The sequence below is a fragment of the Mus caroli genome, unplaced genomic scaffold (assembly GCF_978045245.1).
Source record: "Mus caroli unplaced genomic scaffold, Mus_caroli_1 scaffold_1, whole genome shotgun sequence".
Classification (NCBI taxonomy): Eukaryota; Metazoa; Chordata; class Mammalia; order Rodentia; family Muridae; genus Mus; species Mus caroli.
The window spans coordinates 33,918,372-33,945,905 of NW_028227256.1; the positions used below are offsets into that span (position 1 = coordinate 33,918,372).

General features: G+C 43.7%; 1 protein-coding gene across 6 annotated transcripts in view; it reads left to right on the forward strand.

Moving 5' to 3' along the window:
- Window positions 1-2,262: 2,262 nt before the first annotated feature.
- Vwa3b (von Willebrand factor A domain containing 3B) overlaps window positions 2,263-27,534 on the forward strand; it is a 163,279-nt gene continuing 138,007 nt past the window's right edge. For 5 of the 6 annotated variants that reach the window (XR_015046881.1, XR_015046877.1, XR_015046880.1 and 2 more), the window contains exons 1-5: window positions 2,263-2,376; window positions 7,761-7,992; window positions 14,659-14,753; window positions 17,478-17,728; window positions 24,187-24,349. Coding sequence is in view for 2 of the 6 variants with exons in the window: in XM_085836386.1 (XP_085692512.1) it covers window positions 7,878-7,992; window positions 14,659-14,753; window positions 17,478-17,728; window positions 24,187-24,349 (624 nt within the window). In the remaining 4 variants the exon portion in view is untranslated. The remainder of the gene's footprint in view (window positions 2,377-7,760; window positions 7,993-14,658; window positions 14,754-17,477; window positions 17,729-24,186; window positions 24,350-27,534) is intronic. The other variant, XR_015046878.1, reaches the window with a different exon arrangement.

Consider the following 27,534-nt stretch of genomic DNA (forward strand, 5'->3'; position numbering starts at 1 on the left):
AGTTGTTTGGCGTTGGTGGTGTGAATCGAAGCTGCTCTCTGTATCACCAAAGCTGTGCATTCAAACAACTCTACAGAATGATTTATGATTAAGGATCGAACCCTTCAGTACTTTTTAAAATCACTAAGGCAACAAAGGAATGAAGAAAAAAATTAATCCCTGAGGATACAGTAGACCTCTCTGTTGAAGAGAGAATTGTTTCTAATGTTAGCTATTTTTTATTAGATCTTTGACTCAAACACTATGAGAAAACAAAAGAAATGGAGCCGTCGATGCGGCTTGACAGGTAAAGGTGCTATCAAACTTGACAACCTGAGTTCAACACCCCCTATCCTACTCCCTGGAAACCATGTGGTAGAATAAGAGAGTCAGTTCCAAGTTTCCTCTGACTTCCACCCACCACACACATGTGCACACACACACACACACACAAGTATATATGTTTACAAAAACTCAAGGCCAGCTCTTCAATTTTAAAATATAAAACACAATTTAATATCCAAACATTAAAGCAAAACTTGGCTTATAGAGTCTTTTTTGGGGGGGAGGGGAGGATTATTCGGCTTACACTTCCAGATCATAGTCTATCACTGGAGGAAGTCAGGACAGGAACTCAAGCAGGTCTGGAAGCTGGAGGCAGGAGCTGATGCAGAAGCCACGGAAGGATGCTGCTTATTGGTTTGCTTCATGTGGCTTACTCTAGAATCATTTTTAATTAATTAATTTATTTATTATTTACACAGTGTTCTGCCTGCACTTCAGAAGAGGGCATCAGATCTCATTATAGATGTTAGCCACCATGTGGGTGCTGGAAATTGAACTCGGGACCTTTGAAAAAATAATCAGTGCTCTCAACCTCTGAGCCATCTCTCCCGCCCTTATAGAATCTTTTACTTATAGATTTTCATAAGCACATTTTTGTGTGAGTGTGATTGCTTGAAGAACGGCAGGTTTGCATTTGGAGCCTTCTGTATGCTTGTAAGGCAAGACTAAATAAGCATTAGGTAGAGTGCAGTACCGAATCCCTACAGGAGTACTACCTGTAGATTTGCAAAAACCACAGCTCTCAGCTTAAAGGGTACAAGCGAGCCTGTTCTGGAGCCATTTTGAATAGCTGTGGCCCTGTACAACACAGGTTTAGTTTACCCCAAACTCCATGTTCCAACGTGGAAGCAGTTTCATGAAGTTTTCATAGAACAAAGAAAGTCACAAATCGTGACAAATTTAAAGTACCTTGGAGGGCACACCAGAGAAGCAGGCGCGGTGAGAGTGGGGAAAGCTTTCAACCGGCTCAAGATGCTGTGGGACATTCTTAGCCTTTGGATTGGTGGAGGCTAGTTGTCCATCTATCTTTTAGTCACAAGAGGTTAGTTTGGTCACAGAAGTGGGCAAGGAATGGCTCTCCAAGAGGGGTTAGAACTGGCCCAAGATTAGGTAATTAGCCTCCAGAACAGCAACATTCCAACCTCTCTGCAGAACTGAAATTCTTTTTTTTTTTTTTTTTTTTTTGGTTTTTCGAGACAGGGTTTCTCTGTGTAGTCCTGGCTGTCCTGGCACTCACTTTGTAGACCAGGCTGGCCTCGAACTCAGAAATCCGCCTGCCTCTGCCTCCCGAGTGCTGGGATTAAAGGCGTGCGCCACCACACCCGGCTCAGAACTGAAATTCTAATCAGTCAAAATCAGTCTCTGGGGACACAGCTTCCCTCCCCCCCTCCTCGCTAGGAGTTTTTATTCACAATCTTTTTTTTTTTTTTTATCCTGTCAGCTCTTGTGTCCAAAGTTACAATCTGTCAAAACCGTGAACGCTCATCTGACCACCCCTTCTAGCTGAGCACCTGTAAAGAACCGCTCCAACTCTAGGTTTCCTTCCCTCAAAGACGCAATGAAGAAAAGATCTCTTTATAATACCGAGGGAGAAATCAAAACAAAAGGCGCGGGCTGCGGTAATCTGCCGGAAGTAGAGCGAGAGAACAGGCTTCCTTCAGCGGGCAGTCGTCTGCTTTTCTGCCCATCTGAATATTTGTTAACCTAATTTCTAATATTTGCCGCTGTCCACTTTCCCAGGGTCAGGCGCAGAGGACGAGCCTTAGACTCCTCTCTTTCCGGGTGGACCAAGTTGGTTTTGCAACACCAACATCCAGTTTCTTCGCAGTCCCCATCATCTCTTTACTCCCTCTGAGAGGCTCAGTGGTGGGCGGGGCCGGATCCCGAGCCACGCCGTGATTGGCGGTGTCTTAGCAACTGCAGCGATGTGGTTGTCAACAGAAACTGGACTCCCGCAACTCTGTGCCCGAGGCGGGGACCCTTCGCCAGCATCAGGGGGAGTCACAGCCTTGTCCAGCAGTGGGATGCTGGCCGCTCCCACCTCCTGCTCTGGTTAGTGAGGCCCTGGAGGGTGGGAGGGTCGCTGACGCACGCAAGCCGCCTGGCCTCGCAACTGATAGATTACCTACTAAGTGGGGGACACCATCCTTCTAGGCCAGATCTTCCAGGTTTCCAACTGGTTGTGTGAGGGAAAAAACAAGTTTGCAATTTCCGAGCTGGACCTCGCTTCTGCTGGGAAAGGGCAGTGGCCAGGCCGCACCCAATTGAGAGCTGGATTTCAGAGTCAAAGTCGCAGACCTGTGCGAGCCCTTCTTACACAGGGTTCTTCCCCCGCCCCCCTCATTCTTTGCAGAAGCTCAGCTCCCTAATGCTTGTCTATCCAGAGGCTAAAGGTAGTCAGAAGATACAGCATACTGATCAGTATATTAGAAACTCATTTCTGAGAAGCAGTGATCAAAACTTAACAATCCAAACTCAAAGCGATCTTCTTGAGTGAAAGGTTTGAGTCTGGAGAAAGCCTCTGCTTGCCTCTTGGCTTTTGGGGGCATTCACATCACTTTCACTTTCTAATATGGACTTTTAATCTCATGTTGTCGTTCTTCTAATCTTCTCAGAAGTTCTCCATTTCTTTTCTTCTCAGCGATGACCTAACAGCCCCACCCCCCACCCCGAGTGCCCAGTTTTCAATTCTTGGTCCTGTTCTCAACAGTGTGTCCCATAGACCATTTCAATCCCTTAACCCTGCCCACATTTATCTGAGGCGATGCTCTTAGCCTAGCTTTGCCTTTTAAGGATAGAAAGAATAAGGCTGTTAAGAATTGTAACAGGATACATCAGGGAACGTCATCCCAGCTTCCTTTCATCCCAGAAGAATCAGAGTTCAGAACTCCCACAACATACTTCCCCATCTCCTACCCCTCCATACCACTCCCTCCCTCCCTCCCCCATGCACAGATTTCTTTTTTTTTTTAGAAACTAGCAAGGATGAAGTTTGAAGGTGTTGATCATACGTTTACCAAGGAACCAAACTGAATTAATAGAGTCTAAGTTAGACTCCGGTCCAGGGCTTGTAAGAACAGTGACTGGATTGTTCTTGGCTTCTCACTATGGGCAGGTGCATAGCAGCCGACAAAGAAGGGCTCTTAGCGTGATCCCAGTCCTTCTGCCTCAGTTTCCTAAGTGTTGGGATGAAAGGTCTTATCCGTCTTAATCTTCCTGATGTCCTGGGAGCTTTGCCTGTCCCTGGCACTCAATGGCTTGATGGACAACTCCAAGTTTTTAGGTCTGAGGACAACCAGAGGTGGTGGTATATATGCTTGTAATCCCAGCACTCAGGAGGCTGCAGCAAAGAATGCCACAAGGTCAAGCCTGGTCTGAGCTAAGTAGTCAGACTCTTTCTCAAATACCAAAACCCAAACCAAACCAAAAACCCTACCACTGGTAACATTATTGCACACTGTAAAGCAGACCTTGCCAGTATGTATCCTTCTGCCTCAGAGGAAACTCCCGAGTAACCACAGAAAATAGATAGCATAGCCACACCCAGAAAACAATGTGTCTTGTGTTTAAAAGGATAGCTACTTCCTGATCATAACTTTTCTAGGACCTGATCTTTGCCTTGTTTGAGAACAATCAGGATTTTCTCAGCTGCTGTGAGTGGCTGATTTAATCCATCTCAATAGTATAGGTAGTGCCTGTTATACAGTAATGTGGCTGGGGCATTCATGTAGTTTGTCCCGGTAGCCATCAAACTTCTGCTTAGTCTAGAGAGGACAGACCTGGGTCTGAGGCTACAAGGATGAAGCCTCAAAGCAAAAAGTAGGCTTTGGTGGCTGGGGAGACACTCAAGGTTAAAAAGAGTAGCTGATCTTCCAGAGGACCCAGTTTTGGTTCTCTGTCTATAATTCCAACTCCAGAGAGTCCAAGGGATGCTGCACACATATGGCAAAAAGACAGACATACAGATGCAAATGCAAACTTTTCAAAAGGTAGAGTTGCTCAGGTAGCTTTAGAGGTTTAGTGAAGGGAGACAGTCTCCACATAGGCATCGAAGTCTCCAATCCCCAGGCTTCCTAGCTCTTCATTCCCTCTGCCGGGAGATAGGCTTTCTCCATTTCTTTCCTCTTATTCTCTGGCTGCAGCTTTCACTTTCTATCCCCAGGCTATAACCCCCCCAAGGCAAAGATCTGAATTTGAATGACTCAGACATCCTCTCAGATCTGATAAAGCCAGTCACATCTTAAAAATTCACTTTAAAAAAGTCACCCAAGTCCCCATAGAGGCTGGGACTTGTGTTGTCACAAAGTTGGAGAATTCAATTGCTTTGTAAAGGATCCAAAGCATGTGTCCATTTAAATTTAACTGAAAATTTAAGCAAATTAAAGAATGTTTTCCTTTGGCTTAAAAGCCAAAGGCATGAGTCTTCTAACCAGTCTTTAAGGTTATGAACGTCTGTGAGAAAACCTTACTAGGGAAGTTTGTATAAAAACCTCTCCTTTAAAAATCTAAAGCAAGTAAGTACCCCCAGCGAGAAGAATGGAGGAGGTATGCTTGTGGGAAGAGAGAGATTAGCCAGGTTATTTTTCTTAGCTTCTCTTGTTTCTATAGGAACACAGAGGCCAGATCTTGCTACTGTCTCTGTAGACAGATCTCTAAAAGCAGGATAAGGCATATTCGTCTGCTCTCTGATATGTTCTAAACTTCACAGTCCAGTAGAATTGGATATTAGGGCTTAGAAAAATTCTTGGAGGGGTTGGGGAGGGGTCAGTTAGTAGAGTACCTGCTGTTGGAGCATAAGCATCCAAGTTTACATCCTCAGCACCTGTGTAAAGAGCCATGCTCAGTGGCACCACCTGCAATGCCAGCCTTGTGTGGCAGATACAGGAGGTTTCCTGTAGTGCCGTGGCTAGCTAGTTTAGCCAGCCAGGGAGCTCCAGGCTTAATGAGAGATCCTGTCTCAAACAGTAAGGTTGAGAGTGACTTGTGAAGCCACCAGCTTTGGCATCTGGTCTCCATATGCACACACAAACACACATACACATTCACACTCACACACACACTCACACACACACACTCACATGCATATGTATATACCAATATATCGTGCACACACATGCACACAAAAATGTGCTTGGAGTACATTTGTTCTTGGCAGCAGCCTCTGGCAGATGTGTCATCATACAGGTGTGTTATTCTAGAGGGGTGAAGTCAGTTCCTATAGTAGCAGGACAGCTGAAGTTTGTTAGGGATGTTTTGTTGTTGTTTTGAGTTTTGTTTTTCTGAAACACAGTCTCACGTGTATCTCAGATGGCCCCCCAATTCTCAATCTTCCTGCCTCAGTCTCCTGAGTGCTGACATTATAGGCATGTAATATCACTCCTGGCTCACACTGAACTCGATTTTTATGTTTCCCCCAAATCATGATGCTCTTCAAATCATCTTGTCACATACTCATCAAAATGAGCCTTGTAACTAACCTTGTTCTCATGAGGGCAGAGTGTCTCCAACCATATGGATTTGTAGACCTCTGGAAGTGACCCTCAGTGGACAGTACAGGTTCCCAAAACCGTCAGCATGGAATCATTATCTTTAACAGCTTGGCAGCTGAGCCTGTTCTATGAGACTCAAGGTTAGTGCTTTTGCCTGGGGACCAGGGAGGCAGACTAGAGTGCACGTGGTGGCTCTAATGGTAACAGACTGGCTAAGACCAGCTTAGAACCAGGCTCCTGCTGCTCACTGACTATCACAGAACCTATGAAAAAGTTCTTTAAAGTTTTGAGGCCTGGGATTCCTCAGCAACAAGCAGGGTGCTGTGGGTGCTTGTTCCTACCGTAATAACAGTCACAGAGGGCAGGCTGGAGAGTGCGGGGGCCTGGGTCAGATTCCTAGTCAGCCCTTCTATCAGCTATAAGATTGTGAGACAGCCCGTTAGCTCCCTGTGTTGGTCTCCTTATTAGGAAAATGAGAAGAGTCATGTCTACCTTGTGAGGTTGTTTTGGATTGATTTTTAAATTAAAAATTTTAATGACACGTATACAGGTGTGTCTGAGTATGGGTTAATGAATATGAATGCACTGCTCTTGGAGGCCAGAAGAAGTTGTCGGATTCCCCTAGAGCTGAAGTTAAAGGCATAGTGAGCCATCCAGTGTGGGTGCTGGGACCCAAACTTGGGTCCTCTGGAAGAGCAGAACATGTTCTTAACCTCGGAGACATCTCTCTACGTCCTAAGGTTGCCGTGAGAATGTTTACTGTACTCTATGTGTCATAGTGTTAAGAGCTTGCTATTCATGCAGTAACTTTTCTCAAAACATCCCTGGCTTGGGGCCACCTGACTTTGTATCTGACCTGACATAACACCAAGACTTTTGAAGAAGTTGAGTTTTATTTATTTTTTATTTCTGTGGTTTTTTTAAAAAAAGATTTACTTATTATTATATACAAGTACACCGTAGCTGTCTTCAGACAAACCTGAAGAGGGCGTCAAATTTCATTACAGGTGGTTGTGAGTCACCATGTGGTTGCTGGGATCTGAACTCAGGACCTCTGGAAGAGCAGTCAGTCCTCTTAACCACTGAGCCATCTCTCCAGCCCCCTAGGAAACAATTTTAAACACTGAACATTGGATACACAGTAATTAAAACCGCCTAGCTGCCACCCAGTTATTGATACAATTGGTGAACCCTGGTCTTCCAAGGTTATCCTTGTTCCCATTCTCAGGCCCCGCCCACTTGTGGTGAGCAGGTTAAGATATTGTATTATAGTTGGGGCGGTCTCTTCCTCTTGTGTAAACTAGCTATATTTAGACCAGTTGATATGAGTTTAATATGCTGCATATTGCCTTGAGTCCAGTTGATCCCAGAACAGCTGGTCCCATCAGCCAGAATGATGAAGTCCAATTTTAGAAAGAAGTCTTAGAAAGCAAAGCATCCGAGTATAGACCCTTGTGTTCCAGTGTGGTTGAGCTGCTGCTGTCTGCCATTGCCTCCCAGGTAGCTAGCCCACCCCAGGCTTTTATCTTGTTTATCCTTCTTGGGCTCAAAATATTCTGTGTGAATATAATTAGCATGCAGATGTGCAATGTGGCTTATGGGGACAGGTTTTATTTTCCAAAATGGAAGAGTCTTGTATTTTTCTAATTATAAAAGTAAAACCCCACTTTCGAAATGTCCAAATAATGCGAAAACTGAGACACAACGGAAAAGGCAAAATTGGACACATTTCTACTGTAGTAGTGTGTTTTATATTTCTAGATGTTTCACAGCATGAATATATGGATAGCATTTGGTAGTATGCATCTATACTGTAAGTTTAATGGGTAAACACAATTCTATTTCATGAATATACTGTATTTTATAATAAGTCAATCTCAATGTTGATGTTAGATCCCCACCCTGCCCTGTTTTCAGGAGTCCTGAGTTTGACAGTTTTCTTTTCAGGTGGCCCCTTATGACTCAGGGTCTTGATTTAGAGATGGGGGAATCAGGATCACGTTTCCATATTGTCTCAGAGTAGTAGACGCAGAGGCAGGAGCGACTGAACAAGACCAGGACTGCATGGCAGAGCAGAGTCTCCTTTCATCGGAGAGATGGCTTCAGCTGCATGGGCTGAAGAGCAAGAAGCTGACCTTGAAGCAGATCTTATCACAGATCGGATTCCCACAGAGTGAAGGTACGGTGTTCCCTGAGGCCCTCCACCAGGCAGGCTTCCTCAGCCCCTCAGAAACCACGGGCAAATGCCTGTCAGGGTATTTGCTGGCAGATGCTCTAACCCAATATATGCACATCATAGAGAAATGCAACTGTAGCTACGCAGTACTGCCTCACTTCATTCGTGTATGTGTATATGTGTGTGTGCATGCATGTGTATGTGGTGTGTGTGTGTGCATGCGTGTGTATGTGGTGTGTGCATGTGTGTGTGTGTGTGTGTGTGCATGCGTGTGTATGTGGTGTGTGCATGTGTGTGTGTGTGTGTGTGTGCATGCGTGTGTATGTGGTGTGTGTGTGTGTGTGCATGTGTGTGTATGTGGTGTGTGTGTGTGTGCATGCGTGTGTATGTGGTGTGTGCGTGTGTGTGTGTAGGCCAGAGGAGGATGTCACTACTTTCATGACTAGGCTGGTAACCATCAATGCCCAGCAAACTTTTGGTCTGCTCTCTCCCCACTCTCTGCAAATATAAATGGACTGGATATTATGAATGTAACTGCCACCTAATAACTTTTGTAATTGTCTCATACTTGTTGGATTGGACATTACAAATGTAACTCCTAATACTGTTCATAATTGCTTTTCATTTGTTCCTACTGTATGTTGTTTATTATCATAAGAGATGGAGCCTTTTGTTTAGACAAATCTAGGCCTATAGCTTGTAATAAAATACTAGGATTTTGTGGCTAGCTAGAATAAATAATTCATTTGCATAAATGTTCCCTTCCCTTCCCTTCCCTTCCCTTCCCTTCCCTTCCCTTCCCTTCCCTTCCCTTCCCTTCCCTTCCCTTCCCTTCCCTTCCCTTCCCTTCCCTTCCCTTCCCTTCCCTTCCCTTCCCTTCCCTTCCCTTCCCTTCCCTTCCCTTCCCTTCCCTTCTCTTTTCTTTTCTTTTCTTTTCTTTTTTGGCTGAGTGAGGTGGTGCATGCCTTAATCCCTGTACTTGGGAGGCAGAAGCAGGTAGATCTCTGTGAGTTTACCCTGGTGTACATAGAGAGTTCCAGGACATGGGCTACATAGTAGGCCCTGCCTCAAGCACAACAAAACAGCAAACAAAACCAAAACCTAAACCAAAAATACTTAGATTATATTTTAGGTATTTAGCTGAGGAATGAAGTATATGGCAGCCAGAAGATATCCTGTGGGGAGCTGTGCCCTTCCTTCACCTGTGGGTGCTGGGGGCCCTCAGGTCTCTGAGCTTGGTGGCAAGGGTCTTTACCTGATGAACCATTTCTACAGCCCTCTTATTTATTTATTTATTTATTTATTTATTTATTTATTTATTTATGAGACAGGATCTCTCATTATGAGAAATGCTGGGAACTGTCCAGGTGAACAGCTGTCTCTATCATTTGTATAGTTTGGAAACTGTGTCTTTGTGCTTCCTGCAGACTCAGGTAATATTTAATTCCTCTTCAAATCTCTGACAGGGTTGAAGACTAGTTATAAAAAACTCAAGTTGTTTAACATTAAAGATGTTTTAGATTTGAAAAGATGATTTTATGTGAACTATATGGTATGCTATACACTGATAATGTCCAGTCCATCAGTTTTGTCAATGTAGCTACATTACTCTAACATCTATCCATCTTATGGATAAGGAGTTTACTATTCTATACCTGAATTATGTTATGATTTTAACTTGCATTACCACACTTTCAAATCTAGATTATCTTGCTTAGTGCTAAACAGCTTAAGTTTGATTATGAGTCTATAACTACCCTTCAACCCTGTCAGAGGTCCTAGAACAACTGAATATAGAGGAAGCACAAGAACATAGCTGCCCAAACTTAAACATTTTGTAAAGACAGCTGACTACCTGGACCTCAAAACATTGGCGCGTCTATCTTCAGCTTTCTGGCCCCCCTGAGCCATCTGACAGACTTTAAATGTAGCAGGAATTATTATGAAGGACTAGCTTGCCCTGTTTTGGCAGAGCTAAGCTGTCTACTATCCTGCATCTTGTGTCTTTTCCTGGACAGTATTCTTTTGTCTGCAGATGAATTAGGGCAATTGTTGCCCAGTGGCTAACTTGTCACAACTGGAGCAACTCCATATGGAGGTTCTGATGTTTAATATCTTTTTTGAACCATGAAGGGTTTCCTGTCAGGAGCAGACATGTCTCCTAGTCAAAGTTTCTATTAATAATGAAATGATTTTAAATGACATCATCTGTGGACTTCTGTTGTTTTTGAAGACTATCCATGTATATAAAGTATATCTGAACTATTCAACCTTGACTACTCTTAGCTATTTCTTTCTTTTTTTATTAAACTAATAAAATTTATTTTAAAATATACAACGCAGTATTGACATTTTTTAAGTCATCAAAATAGTTTTTCATAGTTAAGTGCCTCTTAAATATACATGGTATCTTTTGAAGCTAAAAGTAATATGCACTCAACCAGTTTTTAAAATCTATTTGGAGCTGGGCATTTGGTGGTACACGCCTCTAATCCCAGCACTTGGGAGGCAGAGGCAGGCAGATTTCGGAGTTCAAGGCCAGCCCTGGTCTACAAAGTGAATTCCAGGACAGCCAGGGCTATACAGAGAAACCCTGTCTCAAAAAACAAACAAACAAACAAACAATCTATTTGGAACTTTAAACATGATAGAAATAGAAAAAAAAAATCTTAGGATGTCCTCTGTGAAAGGAAATTATGACAAGTTCCTGATTAGATGGATGTCGCTTCTGACTCCGACCAGCAGAAAAGAGCGATGACACAGCGTTCTTCTCAAAGCTGTTTATTCAGGGACCTTTCAACATGCAAGCAGGAACCTCTCAGCATGCAAGCAGGAATCTCTCAACATGCAAGCAGGAACCTCTCAGCATGCAAGCAGGAATCTCTCAACATGCAAGCAGGAACCTCTCAACATGCAAGCAGGAATCTCCCTTTAGCCCCCAATCGCAATCCCTTATATAACCCCTCAACCACACCCAGTCCGCGTAATCTCAGTTCATTGGCCTTCTTCAAATGGCCTGATCTTGTGTCATGGTGCGCCTGCGCAGCTCTCAGGATGGACATGGCTTATTTTCAGGTGTATGAGGAAGTCAGGTGCAAGTCATAAGACTTGGCTGCAGTCCCGGGCGCCATCTTGGGACTGCTGCCACACCCGCTCCTCACAGATAGAAACTGTTCCATCTCTAAGGGAGAATACACAGCACAACTGTGGCTTCATAGAAAGAATTGGGTAGTGTTCCTTCTGTTTCTATTTTGTGGAATAGTTTGAAGAGTATTGGTATTATGTCTTCTTTGAAGGTCTGACAGAATTTGGCACTAAACACATGGTCCTGGGCTTTTTTTTGGTTGGGAGACTTTTAATGACTTCTATTTCTTTTTGGGTTATGGGACTGTTTCGATGGTTTATCTGATCCTGATTTAACTTTGGTATTTGGTATCTGTTTAGAAAATTGTCCATCTCATCCAGATTTTCCAGTTTTGTTGAATTTTTGTAGTAGGATCTGATGATTTTTTTTTTTTTTAATTTCCTCAGTTTCTGTTGTTCCATCTTCCTTTTCATTTCTGATTTTGTTAATTTGGATACTGTCTCTGTGCCCTCTGGTTAGTCTGGCTAAGGTTTTATCTATTTTGTTGATTTTCTCAAAGACCCAGTTCCTGGTTTTGTTGATTCTTTGTATAGTTCTTTTTGTTTCTACTTGGTTGATTTTTATTTCCTGACATCTACTCCTCTTGAGTGTGTTTGCTTCTTCTTGTTCTAGAGCTTTCAGGTGTGTTGTTAAGCTGGTAGTGTATGCTCTCTCCAGTTTCTTTTCCTTTTCTTTTTTTAAATTTTATTTATTTTATGTATATGAGTACACTCTAGCTGTCTTCAGACACACCAGAAGAGGGCATCTGATCCCATTACAGATGGTTGTGAGCCACCATGTGGTTGCTGGGAATTGAACTCATGACTCTGGAAGAGCAGTCAGTGCTCTTAACCGCTGAGCCATCTCTCCAGCCCAAAACTCAGGGTTTTTTTGTTTTGTTTTGTTTTTTGTTTTTTTGCTTTTGGAGACAGGGTTTCTCTGTATAGAACTGGCTGTCCTGGAACTCACTTTGTCAACCAGGCTGGTCTCAAACTCAGAATTCCACCTGCCTCTGCCTCCCATGTGCTAGGTTTAAAGGCATGCGCCACCACCACCTGCTCTCTCCAGTTTCTTTTTGGAGGCACTTAGAGCAATAAGTTTTCCTCTTAGCATTGCTTTCATTGTGTCCCATAAGTTTGGGTAGGTTGTGCCTTCATTTCCATTAAATTCTAAAATGTCTTTAATTTCTTTATTTCTTCCTTGACCAAGTTATCATTGGGTAAGGCATTGTTCGGCTTCCATGTGTATGTGGGCTTTCTGTTGTTTTTGTTGCTATTGAAGACCAGCCTTAGTCTGTAGTGGTCTGATAGGATGCAGGGAATTATTTCAATCTTCTTGTATCTGTTGAGGCCTGTTTTTCCACAGATTATATAGAGAAGGTACCATGAGGTTCTGAGAAGAGGGTATATTCTTTTGTCTTAGGTTGAAATATTCTATAGATATCTGTTAAATCCATTTGGTCCATAATTTTTGTTAGTTTCAACGTGTCTCTGTTTAGTTTGTGTTTTCATGATCTGTCCATTGATGAGAGTGAGGTGTTGAAGTCTCCCACTATTATTGTGTAAGGTGCTATTTCTTAGTTATTTCTAATTTAATAATATTGAAAGCACCTTACTATAATTAAATCATAATCTAATGCTACCATGAGTTTTCTATCTGGCCCTTAACTTGTGTTACTTAATCATCCTAAACAGTTTATAAAGCAGCTATCAGAAGGACTGGGTCTAAGCCTTGTATTCTTAAATTCACAATGCCTATTCAAGAGTAACAATATTAATTTCAAACTTTATATTAATATAAAAATTTACACCAATGCACACATTAAATCTGTACCAATATAAAAATTCTGTACCAATGTAAGAAATTATAACTTCAATTTTGCATCAATTGTAAAGATTTCTACCAATGTAAGATTATGGCTCCACAAAGCTTTGTTTAAAAATAAATTTAGCAATCCATTCCATATATCTAATTTCTTTTTAAAAATGTATTTATTTGTTTGTTTATTTTATATGAGAACACTGTAGCTGTCTTCAGACACACCAGAAGAGGGCATCAGATCTCATTGCGGGTGGTTGTGAGCCACCATGTGGTTGCTGGGAACTCAGGACCCTGGAAGAACAATCAGTGCTCTTAACTGCTGAGCCATCTCTCCAGTCCCCTAATTTCTTATAATTTTACTCTATCCCCCTTTGTCCCTTCAGCCCCCTTCCTTTTACCTAGGAAAGAAAGGACAGAGAAGCGGAAAGGAAAGACAGAAATTCCCAAGTTTAAGCTCTTTATTTAGTTTCCTCCCTATTCAAAATTAAGAACTTTTCCAAATTATCCCTTAACTTGAATGATGTCGTCGTCATTCTAAAGATGCCTCTGAGAAGTCTTACCTCGTCTTCTTCCACAATCATAGCTCAGCCTGAGAGGCTCTTTGGTCTCTGACAGATCCCTGAAGGGCTCTGGACGTGCACTTAGGGAATGCTGTATTCCTGTCCAATTTGGATTGGCCCTGACACACACAGAGGGTGCTAGGTAGACTATGTACCTAAATGTTTGCACAGCTGAGCAAACAATCCAGTAGTCCTGTGACAGAGAACCCAGTGTGCATTTCAGCTGGCTGCTGAGTGTCCACAAACCTACCCCTCTCAAGCCCCAGCCAAATCGATGCTGACCTCACGCTGACGTCATGCTTGGGTCCTCTGGATCGATTATGTGCTCAGTTCATTTCACCTGCTGAGCCACGAGTAGGTAGTCCCTAAGTTGAATTTTTATATTTATTTATTATGCTTGGCTGATTAAAAAACAACAACAACAACAACATTTCCTCTTGAAATTTTGATTTGTATGTGTGTGGTGTGGTGTGCATGTGTAGTGTTCATGCTCGTGTGGGGTCAGGTGTGCTTACGTGTGTGCATGTGGACGCCCATATTTTTGGTTTATTGAGATGGTCTCATGTGCATTTAACCCAGGCTGGCTTTGAACTCCTCATCCTCCTGCTTCTACTTCCTAGGTATTGGGATTAAAATGGTGACTAACATGCGTGCCCATTTTTTCTCCCCAAGTTTTGTAAATTAAGTCCATACCTTCAGTAAGACTCCAGGCGTTAAGCATGGTTTTCTTTTTTATTTGTTTGTTTGTTTATTATTTTATTTTATTTTACTTTTTCGAGACAGGGTTTCTCTGTATAGCCCTGGCTGTCCTGGAACTCACTTTGTAGACCAGGCTGGCCTTGAACTCAGAAATTCACCTGCCTCTGCCTCCCAAGTACTGGACTAAAGGCGTGCGCCACCACCGCCTGGCAGCATGGTTTTCATGCTGTGATTTTGAGCTTTGCCTCAATTGTTCTAGCTAAAAGAAGCAGGAAATGAACTCCACCCCACCCCACACGATTTCCAAGACTTCTGCATGTCATAAGTACTTATGTTTATCATAGTTCCTGAGAGACTTTATGACTTAGGATAGAATATAAAGCATTACAAATTATTGAGAAAAATGTTTAAAAACAAGAGAGTCTTTGCTGATAGACAGTTTTGATTGTCTTTATACAAATACAGATTATGTGACTTCTTTGAGGAGACTCGTGGCTTCTCGGTATGCTGATGGCCTGTTCCCACAGATCTACACAGCAGAAGATGGCAGACTATACAACGTGAGTCACAGGTCCCTCAGTCCCACAGAAAGAGGCTGTGGCCACATTAAGATCTCAGGGGCTAAGTGGTGGAGATGCACGCCTTTAATTTCAGCACTCAGGAGGCAGTGGCAGGGGAATCTCTACGTTCGAGGCCAGCTTGGTGTACAGAGTAAGTTCCAGGACAGCCAAGGCTACAAAGAGAAACCCTGTCTTGAAAAAGAAAAACAAACAAACAAACAAACCCTCCACCAAGAAACAACAAAAGATCCCAGGGGCCAGAGGGATTCCCATTTCCTCTTTTCTTTGGGCAGTGGCTGAACCATTAATGAAGTTATTGAGCAGCTGGGGAAGGAAGCCCAGAGCCTGAAAGAGAAGAGTACCGAAAGCTCTCGCTCAGAAGAAAACCCTTTATGTACTGTATTTTGAAAATGATGATGAAAAATGTCAGTATGAGAGTAATCTTCAAAGTCACCCAAGAGACAAATGGAGGCTGTTCTTACCTGCCGGAGCCAGGTTGGACGAGGGGCCAGCGCTGACAGGCGGAGAGCTCACTCATGTCAGGCTAGGGCCCACAACTGAAGTCTGAAGTCTTGTTGGTGACACACTTCTGGGAGCCACTGGGACTATTATTCCCTCGGAATCTGTAGGAGGTGCTCCCAGGAGCCCTGTGTTAGTCAAGAGTGTCTAAAGGAAGAGGATTAGTAGAACATATCTATTGAAAGGGGATTTATTACAGTGGCTCACAAACTGTGCTCCAGCTAGCCCAACAATGACTACCTCCCGTTGGAAAGGCCAAGAATTCCTAGTAGTTCAGCCCAGGAGACTGGGTGCCCAGGTCTGATGCTAGAGTATTGGAGGATTCCTAGAGGATGCTGGTCTTCAGTCTACACTGTACCCCTGAAGGAGTAGGCGCTAACACCAGCAAAGGAATGCCTCAGCAATAGGGTAATGAACTTGCCAGTGAGAGTGAGGGCAAGCAAGCAAAAAGAAAAAGCTTCCTTCTTCATGTCCATTCGTGTGGGCTGCCTCCAGAAGGTGTGGCCCAGATTTAGGGCGGGTCTTCCCATCTCAAAGGATCCAATCAAGAAAACCCCTCACAGGAATGCTGAGGGACTTGTTTTCAGCTGATTTCAGAAGTGGTCAAGTAGACAACTAGTATCCATCACAATCCTCAACAGATACTTGGCAGAACATGGCATTTGCATAAAACCTATTCAATTCTATATGTTATCGCTAGATGATTTATAATACCCAACACAGTATAAACACTGTGTGAATACATCTTATATCATATTGGATAGGAAATAATAACAATAAATAGCCTGTTTATAGTCAGTATCCATACAGTTCATTTTTAAATATTTTCTACCCTAGGTTGGTTGAATTTGAGAATATAGGCCCTGTGGATAGAGAGGGCTGACTGTTTTTTTTTTTTTTTTTTTTTTTTTTTGGTTTTACGAGACAGGGTTTCTCTGTATAGCCCTGGCTGTCCTGGAGCTCACTTTGTAGACCAGGCTGGCCTCGAACTCAGAAATCCGCCTGCCTCCCGAGTGCTGGGATTAAAGGCGTGCGCCACCACGCCCGGCTGAGGGCTGACTGTTTTTAATAATTTAAAATTGGACCTCTGGGTTTGATGAACTAGAGCTGTTTTAAACAGGTCCACATTAAAATCACCACAGAGCAGAGGTGTCTTTGCCCACATAAACCCACTGCCACATCCCCTGAGATTTTTCTGTGACTTTTCCTAGGTCTACAGGAATGGGAACAACCACCTGCTCAACCCCAGAAAGGGTCTGTCTGAATCTAGCCCCTGGAACCAGAGTTTATAGGGTTTACTCAAAAGGGCACGAGGGACTCAATGGCAATTGCATCATTGGGAAAAAAGCCGCACAACACAGTTTCAAGCCAAGGGCCCTGAAAACTGAGGTCTTAAGAGAAGCCATGAGGTATGGCAGGGGCTGGGGCACGGCTCAGTGGACAAGCACGTGTTGAGCATGCGCAAAGTCCCAGGTTCCATCCCTGGCGCCCCGGTGCTACAGAGAAATGGTGCTGGCCTTTGAGGAGTAGACAAGAATATAGACGACACGACTTTTTCGTTCTTCTTGTCTGCTGTCTACCTCTTTGCATTCTAAAAGGCCTTTCGATTGTGCCAGGTGTGCTTAAAGGATGTGTACATAACAAGAAGTTGCCCATAAGTCTTTGTCACCTTTAGGAATGTCCCCAAAAGTATCAGTGGCGACTATGAGTAACTGGGTGACCCAGGCACAGGGGAGGTTGGCGTAGGGGAGAGGGCAGAGTGACAAAGGTTACAGTCACCAGGATGAGCCAGAGCTGTTGTCCTTGCAAGGAACTGGAGACCTTTGAACAAATAATTTGTAGTGTCTTCTTACATAGGAAAACTTTTCAGTGGGACTTTAAAAAATAAATCTGTCTTGGCTAGTTTTTCCTTCTTTTACTCAATTTCTTAAAAGTGCCCCTGGCCATTTTCTGGTGTTCTATATATATTATAAAATAAGATATAACCTAGACGCTATTTTATTTTATTTTGAGTGCTGCAGTTTGAAGAAATCTCATTCTCTTTCTGAGGCTGAAATCTCTTTCCTGGTTCCTGTGGTGTTTGAAGGGCACCTGTGGAATCCCTTCTAGTTTGTGGCTCCAGCGGTATCACTGGAACTGAGGTCCCAACTGCCTATTTTGCTACTGTTTCATTCTTTTTAACTTTTCATCCTTATTTTCATTCAGCTGACAGCAAAGACAGAGCTGATCTACCAGTTTGTGGATTACTTAACACAAGCCGTGGAGAGCTACAAGCAGCGGATGGACTGGCTCACCAGCGGAAGCCGGCAGATTTTTGGTGTTATCTTGGAACAGAGAGTCACCATAGTGCTGGATTTCGGTGATGTTCTGATGGAGGAGCTTAATCTGTGTCGGGATGCTCTGAATATGGTCCTCCAGGAGCAGGTGGCTCTCATCACCAGGTTCAACATGATATGGTGAGTTCCCAGTGAAAATATTTGTCTCTGCGGATCACATCTTCCGAGTTAAGTAGCAGAGCTAACACAGTTAGCCTGATGGCAAGGGAGGAGGATTATCATAATTCCATAGAATGTATAATTTCAGCAGAAAACCCACGATGCATTTATTATTCATCTCAGGGAACTTTTATCTGCACTTCTCAGGACACCTCAGGTTTCGTGTTAAGAGAGATTTAGAAACTTAACTTTTCTTCAATCTACTGGCAGGTTAAAACGAGACTATGAATTCTACCAACCTGTATGTGTGTGTGTGTTGAGCTGTAAGTCTTGTTTTAGTTTGGATATTGAGATTAAAGGCCACAATTTTTGCTGTCTTTGCCAGACTGAGTTTGTGACACACGCTGACCTCTCCCATGAGTTTAAACCCTTTAATCAGAACAACAGGTGGTTACCGTTCTAGAATTTCATGTAGAGTTTTATGATTGATTATTTATGGATTCCTGGCACCACAGGAATGTGGGTTTCAGTGCTGACTTCTCAGCCACATCGGCGGTTGAGCCTCCTTGACGGGAAACATCTGGATGAGTGGGTGGAGGGAAGTGCACCTAATTGAGTTTTTCTCAACTGAATAATGCACTTTTATCTAAATAGGGGACACCTTTGTGGGTGGGGTTGACAGAGACATGATACTGAAGGCACCGGGCTTTGATGCACACAAAGCCTTTGCTTTCTTGGATTGTTTATTATAGCATATGTGCCACTCAGTCAGACCCCTCTATCCAGAGAGGCCCCACCAAGGGGACACACGTCCGAGCCAGCAAGCCCTGTGGCATCGGAGCATTAGCGACAGTCAAGCCAATTTGGTTGACTCTGTAAACACACTAGATTCGGATGGTTCCTCTTTTTTGAGGCAAGGGCGCCCTTCAGTCATTTCTAAAATAAACAGTTTAAACAAATGTTCTCAGGATTTTAAAACACAATCGGCTGAACCAAAACAGTACTATTTTTGACCCAGGAAGGATAGCTGAAATGACAATGAAAACAATATTACTAAGAATAAATTTTAAAATAGTGAATTGCTACCAACCTGTAAGCTGTAATACTGTAGGTTATTATAAATTCGCTATTGTGACCAAGCCCGCTCAGTCAGTCAACAGGTTCTCCAGCCCCGGGAGCGAGGATTAAAAAGAAAAAAGACAGATAACATTGTAGGATGACCCCAGTCAATTCTGAGACTGAAGGCAAATTTAATTTTTCCAATCTGCTTTTTATACCATTTTAATTACATGCAAGTATTAAGGGCAAGCAGTACAATAAGGAACTAACAAGGCAGTGGGCAAAGCACCGTGATTACTCACGTGACAGTTATTTAAAAGGGCTTGTCATAATGACCAAAATACTTGAGCCCACTTCCTTGTCCAAGCCCAAAATCTTGCCTGAAGCCTACTTCTTTTGTTGCACCCTAAGACTAAAATTCCTGCCTTACCCTACTTCCCTATTACAGCTTAAAGTTAGATTCTTGCTGAAACTTCCTTATCATTCCCTAATGCCATATTCCTGCCTGAGCTTACGTCCCTGTCATGGCCAGTGCCAGATTCCTGTCTGAAGCCCACTTCCTTGTCCTTGGCCAATGTCAGACTCCTGCCAAGCAGCACCCCAAAAGGCCCTCCACACTACTGATAGAAGAGAGTTTAATAATTCTGTTAAGAGCCGGGTGTGGTGGCACACGCCTTTAATCCCAGCACTCAGGAGGCAGAGGCAGGAGGATTTCTGAGTTTGAGGCTAGCCTGGTCTACAAAGGGAGTTCCAGGACAGCCAGGGCTATACAGAGAAACCCTGTCTCAAAAAAACAAATAATAATAGTAATAGTAATAATAATAATTCTGTTAATGAAAATAGTTTCTCCTAGTATTTGTTCATGGATGCTTACACAGTCCTTTGTGGATGTGTGTGTGTGGTGGCTAGAGATGTCTTCCTTAATCACTCTCCACTTTATTTTTTCCCTCTTTGAGAATGTCTTTCACGGAACCTGGAGCTCTCTGGTTGGTTAGATTGGATGGCCAGCAGGCCCTGGAGATGCTCCTGACTCTACCTCCCCACATTTGGGATTTCAGTTATGCTGATGAGGTTGCCTTTTTTATGTGGGTACCAGAGATCCAAACTTGGGTCCTCAGGTTTGGGCAGCAGGCATTTTACTAACTCACCCTCTTCTCACCCCCTTCTCTTTTTTTAGAGATTGGCTCCTTTATTCATTAGGGGATTGGTTCCAAGAAGTCACCTGAGTAGTGGCTCACTCCTTGTCTGAAACCCCTCCCAGGAGAATGGAATTAGCATCAAAATACAAACAGCACCAGGCCCATCCACAACACTTCCTCCTTCTAATAAAAAACAAAACCTTTCTCTCAAATATAAATAGTACACAACTATTATCATTTTGTAATTCATAAAGTATAAGACAGACCTAACACCCAGCCCATCATTTAAGTCATGAAGATGGCACGTTGTCATCTACCCTAAGTTATAGACTTATGATTCTATCCTGACTGATGGCCTGGGTTTAGATTGTGTGCCGTCTGAAAACCATCTTCTCAAGTCTGTTCTCTCACAGTAAACAGCCTGGGTTGGCTATGAGACTATAAGTAGTTTTTCAACCCTGTCAGAAATCTGAGAATGACCAACATATGCCTACCTATCCAGCCCCAGTAAGTCAGGAAGATGGAGCATGTCTTCGGCCTTCTGGCCCAGGATCATCTGACAGACCTTAGAGATAACAGGAATATTAAGGACTAGCCTATTCTGTCTCAGCAGGACTAAGCTGTCCTAACCTGTAAGTTGTGTCCTTTCAAGAACAGTACAGGTCTGCAGGAGAGATTGGTAATTGTCTGCCCAGTGGCCACCTAGCCACAAATGTACAGACTCAGTTGCTTTTTGGAATCCACAAATGGGAAGCTGTTAGGAGCAGATTTGTCTCAACAAGTGAATGAGTAACATTAAATGTCACATTCTGTGGATTTCTGATGTTTTTGAGAACCAACTCTCTATGTGAAGTCATCTGGAATGTTCTCCGTTAACTACTCTCAGCTACTTCTTTTCTTTTCTTTCTTTCTTTTTTAGATTTATTTATTTATTACATGTGAATACACTGTAGCTGTCTTCAGACACTCCAGAAGAGGGCACCAGATCCCGTTATAGATGGTTGTGAGCCACCATGTGGTTGCTGGGAATTGAACTCAGGACCTTCAGAAGAGCAGTCAGTGCTCTTAACCGCTGAGCCATCTCACCAGCCCCTACTCTCAGCTATTTCTAATTAAAATCTCTGAAAACACCCAAATGATAAACTCAGAGCCATGAATTTGCTATTTGGTCTTTAACTCACAGGCTTAATTGAAAGAAAATAAAACTTGAGACCGGTGATTCATGTAATGTATGTCAAATAGCCCAAAGAGTTGTTTGTGAGCTTTGAAACCTGGGGCTGAGAACATAGCAGAACAGGCCAGGACATGCCCGGGCAGGTCTGTCGTTAAGACATTCCTGAGGCTGCTTGGCCATAAAGGTAAAGAGAATGACATGCCAGACTGGCCCCGCGTCTCCCTATCTCCTGCCCTTCTGACCTAAGTTACATGTTATCTGCATGTACAGTCTGCTGATGTTTAAATGGACCAATCATGTGAAACCACGCCAATTCCTCCCCCAGCCCCAGCCCTTTTTCTATAAAAACCCCTAGCTTCCAAGCCTCGTGGTCGAACCCACTGTCTCCTGCGTTGAGACATGTTTCGACCCAGAGCTCCACCATTAAAACTACCTCATGTTTTTACATCAAGGCGTTCTGTTCTGTTCCTAATTCTTGGGTGCACACCGAATCGGGAGTTGAGTGGGGGTTTCCCCACTAGGTTCTTTCATAATCATCTCAGGTCAGTTTATAATAACAGTAATAGAAGGACTGGGTTTAAACCCTGTACTTTAAAATTTTTAGTACCAATAGAAGTAATGTATACCAATGAAACCTTGATTTTGCATCAAAATAATTTCTGTACCAAAATAAGAAACTATGACTTCAACTTAGTAACAATTAAAAAGATTTCTACTGTTGTGCCCTGAATCCATAGGAAACCCAGATGAGTCCAAAAGTTTCGAAGTCCACTGCAACTTGAAAAAGAGTCTTCTATTGTTTCAAGTTTGAACTCAGTTTGTCCACCTAGCACTCACTGTGTGAATGCTGGCAAGCAACCCTGAGTCCAGAGAACATTGGGTTTATATACAATATAGTTAGGAATAGAGTGAATATTCACAGAAAAGGGGAGTAGAGGATGGGATAGTACTGAAGTGGGAGGGGGGTTAATGGGTGTCTGTTCAAGGACTAATTTTACAGCCAGGCCCAGTCGTAACTATCTGTGATCTGACCTCTGATTCCTTTTTTTTCCACGGTTTCCCTTAAGCTAGTTATTTCTCTAAGGTCTCAAGGACAGGCACCTGGAGTTTTGCTGCTTATCAGCAGGAGTGTTGGGTTTTTTGAGACACGGGGGTGGGTGGGGTGGGTGGGGTGGGTGGGGTGGGGGGGTGAATTTTATGGGTAGAGCCATTCTAATGCTAGGGGAGGGGAAGGGAGCCTCTGGCTGCTGCAGGAGGACGCAGTACAGAAACCAGCTGTCTGCATATTGTGCTTGCTGCGGTAGGAGGGAGGATGGGAGCCTCTGTCTGGGAATGCAGAGGCAAACTGTCTGTACACAACACTGACGTCTCTCTAGTATCAGTAATTCAGTGGTTACAACACTACCAAGTGAGATTATGGCTATGCAACCAATTCTAGCTATTCTTTCTTGTTCTAATTATGACCATTTCCATATTCCCTAGAAAGACAACCTATAATAAGCCCCTCTAGCCCCAGAGCCCAGGGAACTGGGTTGGTGACTATTTCTTCAAGCTGAATATGGGCATTGAGATATTTTGAAGGGGGGGGGTGGGGTGGGGAAGGGGGTAGGGAAAATAGGAGAGTTGGTTGGCCTTAAGAAGGCCACACTAATGATTGATTTAGTCTCTGATGTCTGTGTCTTGCACAATCCTGTGTGGATGCACACGTGTGTGTTTGCGTCTGAAAGTCTAAGACATCTGAAGTTCAAGCGGAGACTCATCAAGGCAGTATATTCTGTAATGTACAAATTTCAAAACAAAATCTTAGTATCATCAAGATAATGTTTTCGTTTGATTTTGTGGAATCTATTTCTTCAGGGGGTCTTCTATCAAATCTGATCCATATTACTCTGGAAGGTGGAGAGACACCAATCACCTTTTCTAAAATTGCAAAGACAAAACCTTTCTCCCAAATCAGCATACCCTTGAGCCAGGAACCAGAAAAAACATTTTTTGACCTCTCTCCCAGAGGAATAACATAACCACAAAACTTAACATCACACCCATTTTGAAAGTTAAAACAATCTAAAACACATGAAGTAAACTAAAATACTGTATGTGCCTATTCTTAGGTCTTTCATATTTTGCCAGGCAGCATAATAACCAAGAATTCCCGTGGAGCCCACGTTAGACAGAATTTGAGTATCCTGTTAAGATGTATTAGAGCAATGTATCCTTGTACCACCTATCCGTTCTGCTCTCTGCCTGGAGCCACAGACATTTATTTTATTAATACCCGCTCACTGCCCTATCTACTTCAAGTCAGTGACTAATTTTCCCAATCCTAGTTCCAAACTGTAGGAGAAATTCCCCACGTTATTCAGACAGAATCTGTATATAAATAAAATCTGTATATAAATAAATCTAAAAGCAAATAATCCCAATTTTATAAATTCACAGTTCAATCAATCTCTGCCCCAAGAAGTAGGCAACTTCCATGGTACAGCTCTCTGACTCAGAGCAGCCTGTACTTCCCACAGCAGGGGACCTCAGAGCCTGCCAGCAGTTTCTTTCAATTCCTGCCCTTGAGTCCACATAAAACCTTATTAAATCTAAATCCTCTGGTGGCGAATCCTGATGGATCGACCATTGAAACCAGGAGACACTCATAGCTACATCTTGTCCTCATGCTATCCCTGTCACATGCTATCCCTGTCACATGCTATCCCTGTCACATGCTGTCCCTGTCACATGCTGTCCCTGTCACATGCTGTCCCTGTCACATGCTGTCCCTGTCAAAAAGAACCTAACCCTCTCCTGCTTCCTCTCCTCCTCCATCCAATCCAGAATTCTCTCAGCCCCTCTCTTAATGTTTTTAAAGCACTAGTTAACACTTGTACCTTTTTGTCTGACCCATGCCACTCCAACTATGTTTCCTGGTCACCATGCCTGTGGGAGGTCATGGTGCTTTGACATTAGGTTTGCACTGGCTCACACGTTTTCTCGATGACTCTCGAAGAACTGGCAGCTTGGTTTCCCTTCTCTCCCAGGTGACTTCTGGTTGACACTGAAGGCCAGCACTCCCATGGTGGCGTTAATCACTGTCTGATGACCATGATCCCTTTCAGGGTTTCCACAGAGCCGGTGAAATGGCAGGAGTATGCCATCCTTGTGACTGAGCACTCCATAGCTGCTGCCATCAGCTGGATTGAGAAAATGACTTTTGAGCCAATGCCTGTGAGAGAGGTTAGCTGCTTGGATGCTCTGCTGGAAGCTGGGAAAGACAAAACCGTAAGTGTGTATCCATGTATACTTAACTGTATACTCTCTGTGTCTCCACACTGCTGGTCCGGGCCTCCTCCTAGTTGTTCTTCAGGGAAACTAGAGCATCATCATTGAGAGTACCTGCCTTAGTTTCCTGTCCAGTTGCTATGGTAACAAACCCTGATCAAAAGCAAATTGTGTGTGTGTGTGATGGTTTATTTCTGATGGTTTGTTCCAGGTTACAGTCATCATAGTGGGGATCTCACAGCAGTAGGAGCTCAAGGGAGCTGGTCATATTGCACCTGCAGTCAAGGGCAGAGGGAAAGGGAGAGGGAGAAAGAGAGGGAAGGGAAGGGGGTGGAGGGAGGAAAGGAGAGAGGGAGGGAGAGAGGGAGGGAGGGATAGAAAGAAAGAGAGAGAGAGAGAGAGAGAGAGAGAGAGAGAGAGGACCAAAACCCAGAGGACGATGCCATGCACTTGTAGCTGGGTCTTTCTATATCAGTAAATGCAATCAGAAGAATCATCCACAGATATGCCCCTGGCCAACCTGCTCTGGGCCAATCCTTCATCGAATGGTTCTTCCCTGGTGACTCTAGATTGTGACTAGTTGACAAAACCAACTAGCCAGCACAGTCCCCAAAGCATAATCCTGTTTAGTCTTCAGCTCACAACCAGTCCAGAAGTAGGCTCCAGGCTTCAATGATTTGGTTATGGCAGAGTTGGAGCAACCAAAATGGGGCGCCCATACCTGCCCAGTGAGATAACCTCAGCTTTTCTCCAGGGCTAATAGGGCCTACATAAGGACAAACCCTTATGCAGCTAGTTCAAAGAGAACACATAGGAGTGTGGCCAGTCTGTAAATCTCTAACACATTAGTTCTGTTCTTGCCCTTCTGCTGATTAGCGAACAGAATCCCCATTTATTTTATTTTATTTTTTTTAATTTTTAATATTTTTATTACATATTTTCCTCAATTACATTTCCAATGCTATCCCAAAAGTCCCCCATAGCACCCCCCACTTCCCTACCCACCCATTCCCATTCTTTTGGCCCTGGCATTCCCCTATATTGGGGCATATAAAGTTTGCAAGTCCAATGGGCCTCTCTTTCCAGTGATGGCCGACTAGGCCATCTTTCGATACATATGCAGCTAGAGACAAGAGCTCCGGGGTTCTGGTTAGTACATCATGTTGTTCCAACAATAGGGTTGCAGATCCCTTTAGCTCCTTGGGTATTTTCTCTAGCTTCTCCATTGGGAGCCCTGTGATACATCCAATAGCTGACTGTGAGCATCCACTCCTGTGTTTGCTAGGCCCCGGCATCGTCTCACAAGAGACAGCTATATTTGGGTCCTTTCAGCAAAATCTTGCTAGTGTATGCAATGGTGTCAGCGTTTAGAAGCTGATTATGGGATGGATCCCTGGATACGGCAGTCTCTAAATGGTCCATCCTTTCATCACAGCTACGAACTTTGTCTCTGTAACTCCTTCCCTGGGTGTTTTGTTCCCAATTCTAAGAAGGGGCACAGTGTCCACACTTCAGAATCCCCATTTATAGGAAACAGAGAGATGAGAGACTCCCCCAAAACCAAGGAAATAGAATTTCCCTAGCACCTATGTTCTGGATCTTTCCCACCTCCTTCTCTTCATAGATGGATCTGTTATGTGTATTCAAGCCAATGATGAGCCTTGTGTGATATCAGTCAGCATTAATTGTCAACTTGACACACATGGAACCACCTGAGAAGAGAATCTCAATGAGGAATTGTCTACACTGGGTTGTGCTCGTGGCCGTGTCTTTTGGGGATTGTCTTATTTGATATGGGAAGATCCAGCCCACTGTGGGCAGCACCATTGCCTAGGCTCGGGGTGCTGAACTGTATAAGAGTGAAGAAACCAAGCCGAGCACAAGCAAGTGAGCATACATATGTTCATTTGTCTCTGCTCATACTGTGGATGTCACATGACCAGCTACTTGAAGCTCTGTCAGTGTGACTTCTTTGCAGTGAGGGGCTGTGGTGACTTGTTGCGGCCTGCCCGCAGTCCACAACACGAACGGTTCAACTGAGAATGGCAGTTCGAACTGAAAAGAGAGGAATCTAGACGGGGCGGAAGAAACAATGGAGCCAAGACAACGAACATTCTGATCAAGGCTCAATTTTACTATTTTCAGACACTCAGTTATAAAGGAAGGGGGAGGGAACCCAACTTCCCGCCAAGTAACTCAGGGTCCAGTAGCAGGACGAACACGTGTGTGCCTCCAGGCAGCAAAGGCAGGTTCCAGCAGTAGGCGTGGCAGGACGAATGAGCCGGTAGCTCCACCCTTGAGCAAGCAGGTTCCAGGCTGGGGGAAGGGAGGCCACAGTGACTTTCTCATCTAAGTTGATCTCTGTCAAGCACTTTTATGACTTTCACAGAAATGAAACCTGCACAGCGCCCCCCCCCCCCCCATTCATTTGAAGGCACTGGTATACAGTTTTTGCCAGGGACCTTTGATAACACTTTTCCTGAGAGAAGTGAGTAAGGTGGTCCCTCATGTTTCTTTCTGCCACAAGGTCTGTTTCTCTGAATGACCCTGGTGATGAGGCTCTTTAAGAGAATGATATAATGGCACGACATTTCTCTGGGTGGGAGGGACTCTGTAGTCAATCTCAACTTTTTGGGGGTGGGTGGAGAGAGGGAGGGGAGTGGGGAGGGAGGTCTGCTTGCCTTTGAGATATAGATGCTAAATATTTGCTTCCTCTATTCTGGAAAATGAGAGTCTCTGTAGGTTTCAATCTTATGTAACTGAAAATGAATAAGTACAAAATAAGTAAATAAGTAAATAAGGGCTGCCATACCCCCATCGGCCCCCAGTCTAAGTTTATCAAATCTAAGGTGATGGTTTGAAATTGTGAACTCTTCTTTTGTTTTTCCTCACGAAGCCAGCTGAACACGTGTTTTTCATTAAAGAAGAACCAAACACAAATCACTTTGTTCTTTGGCCTTCAAGTCTGTTTTAACATTTGCAAATTTCCAAGTGTTAGGGTTTTACTAAGCATTCAAAATGGAATGTTTCCCAGGCTTTGGATGTGTGGCTGTGGGTGTGGCTATGGTGTGAGTGTGGGTGTGGGTGTGGGTGTGGCTGTGGCTGTGGTTGTGTGCATGCACATACAAGCGTGCTATTTCTTTGTGGACCTGACTGTATTTATCACTGCCGCCTCTGGCCAGTAT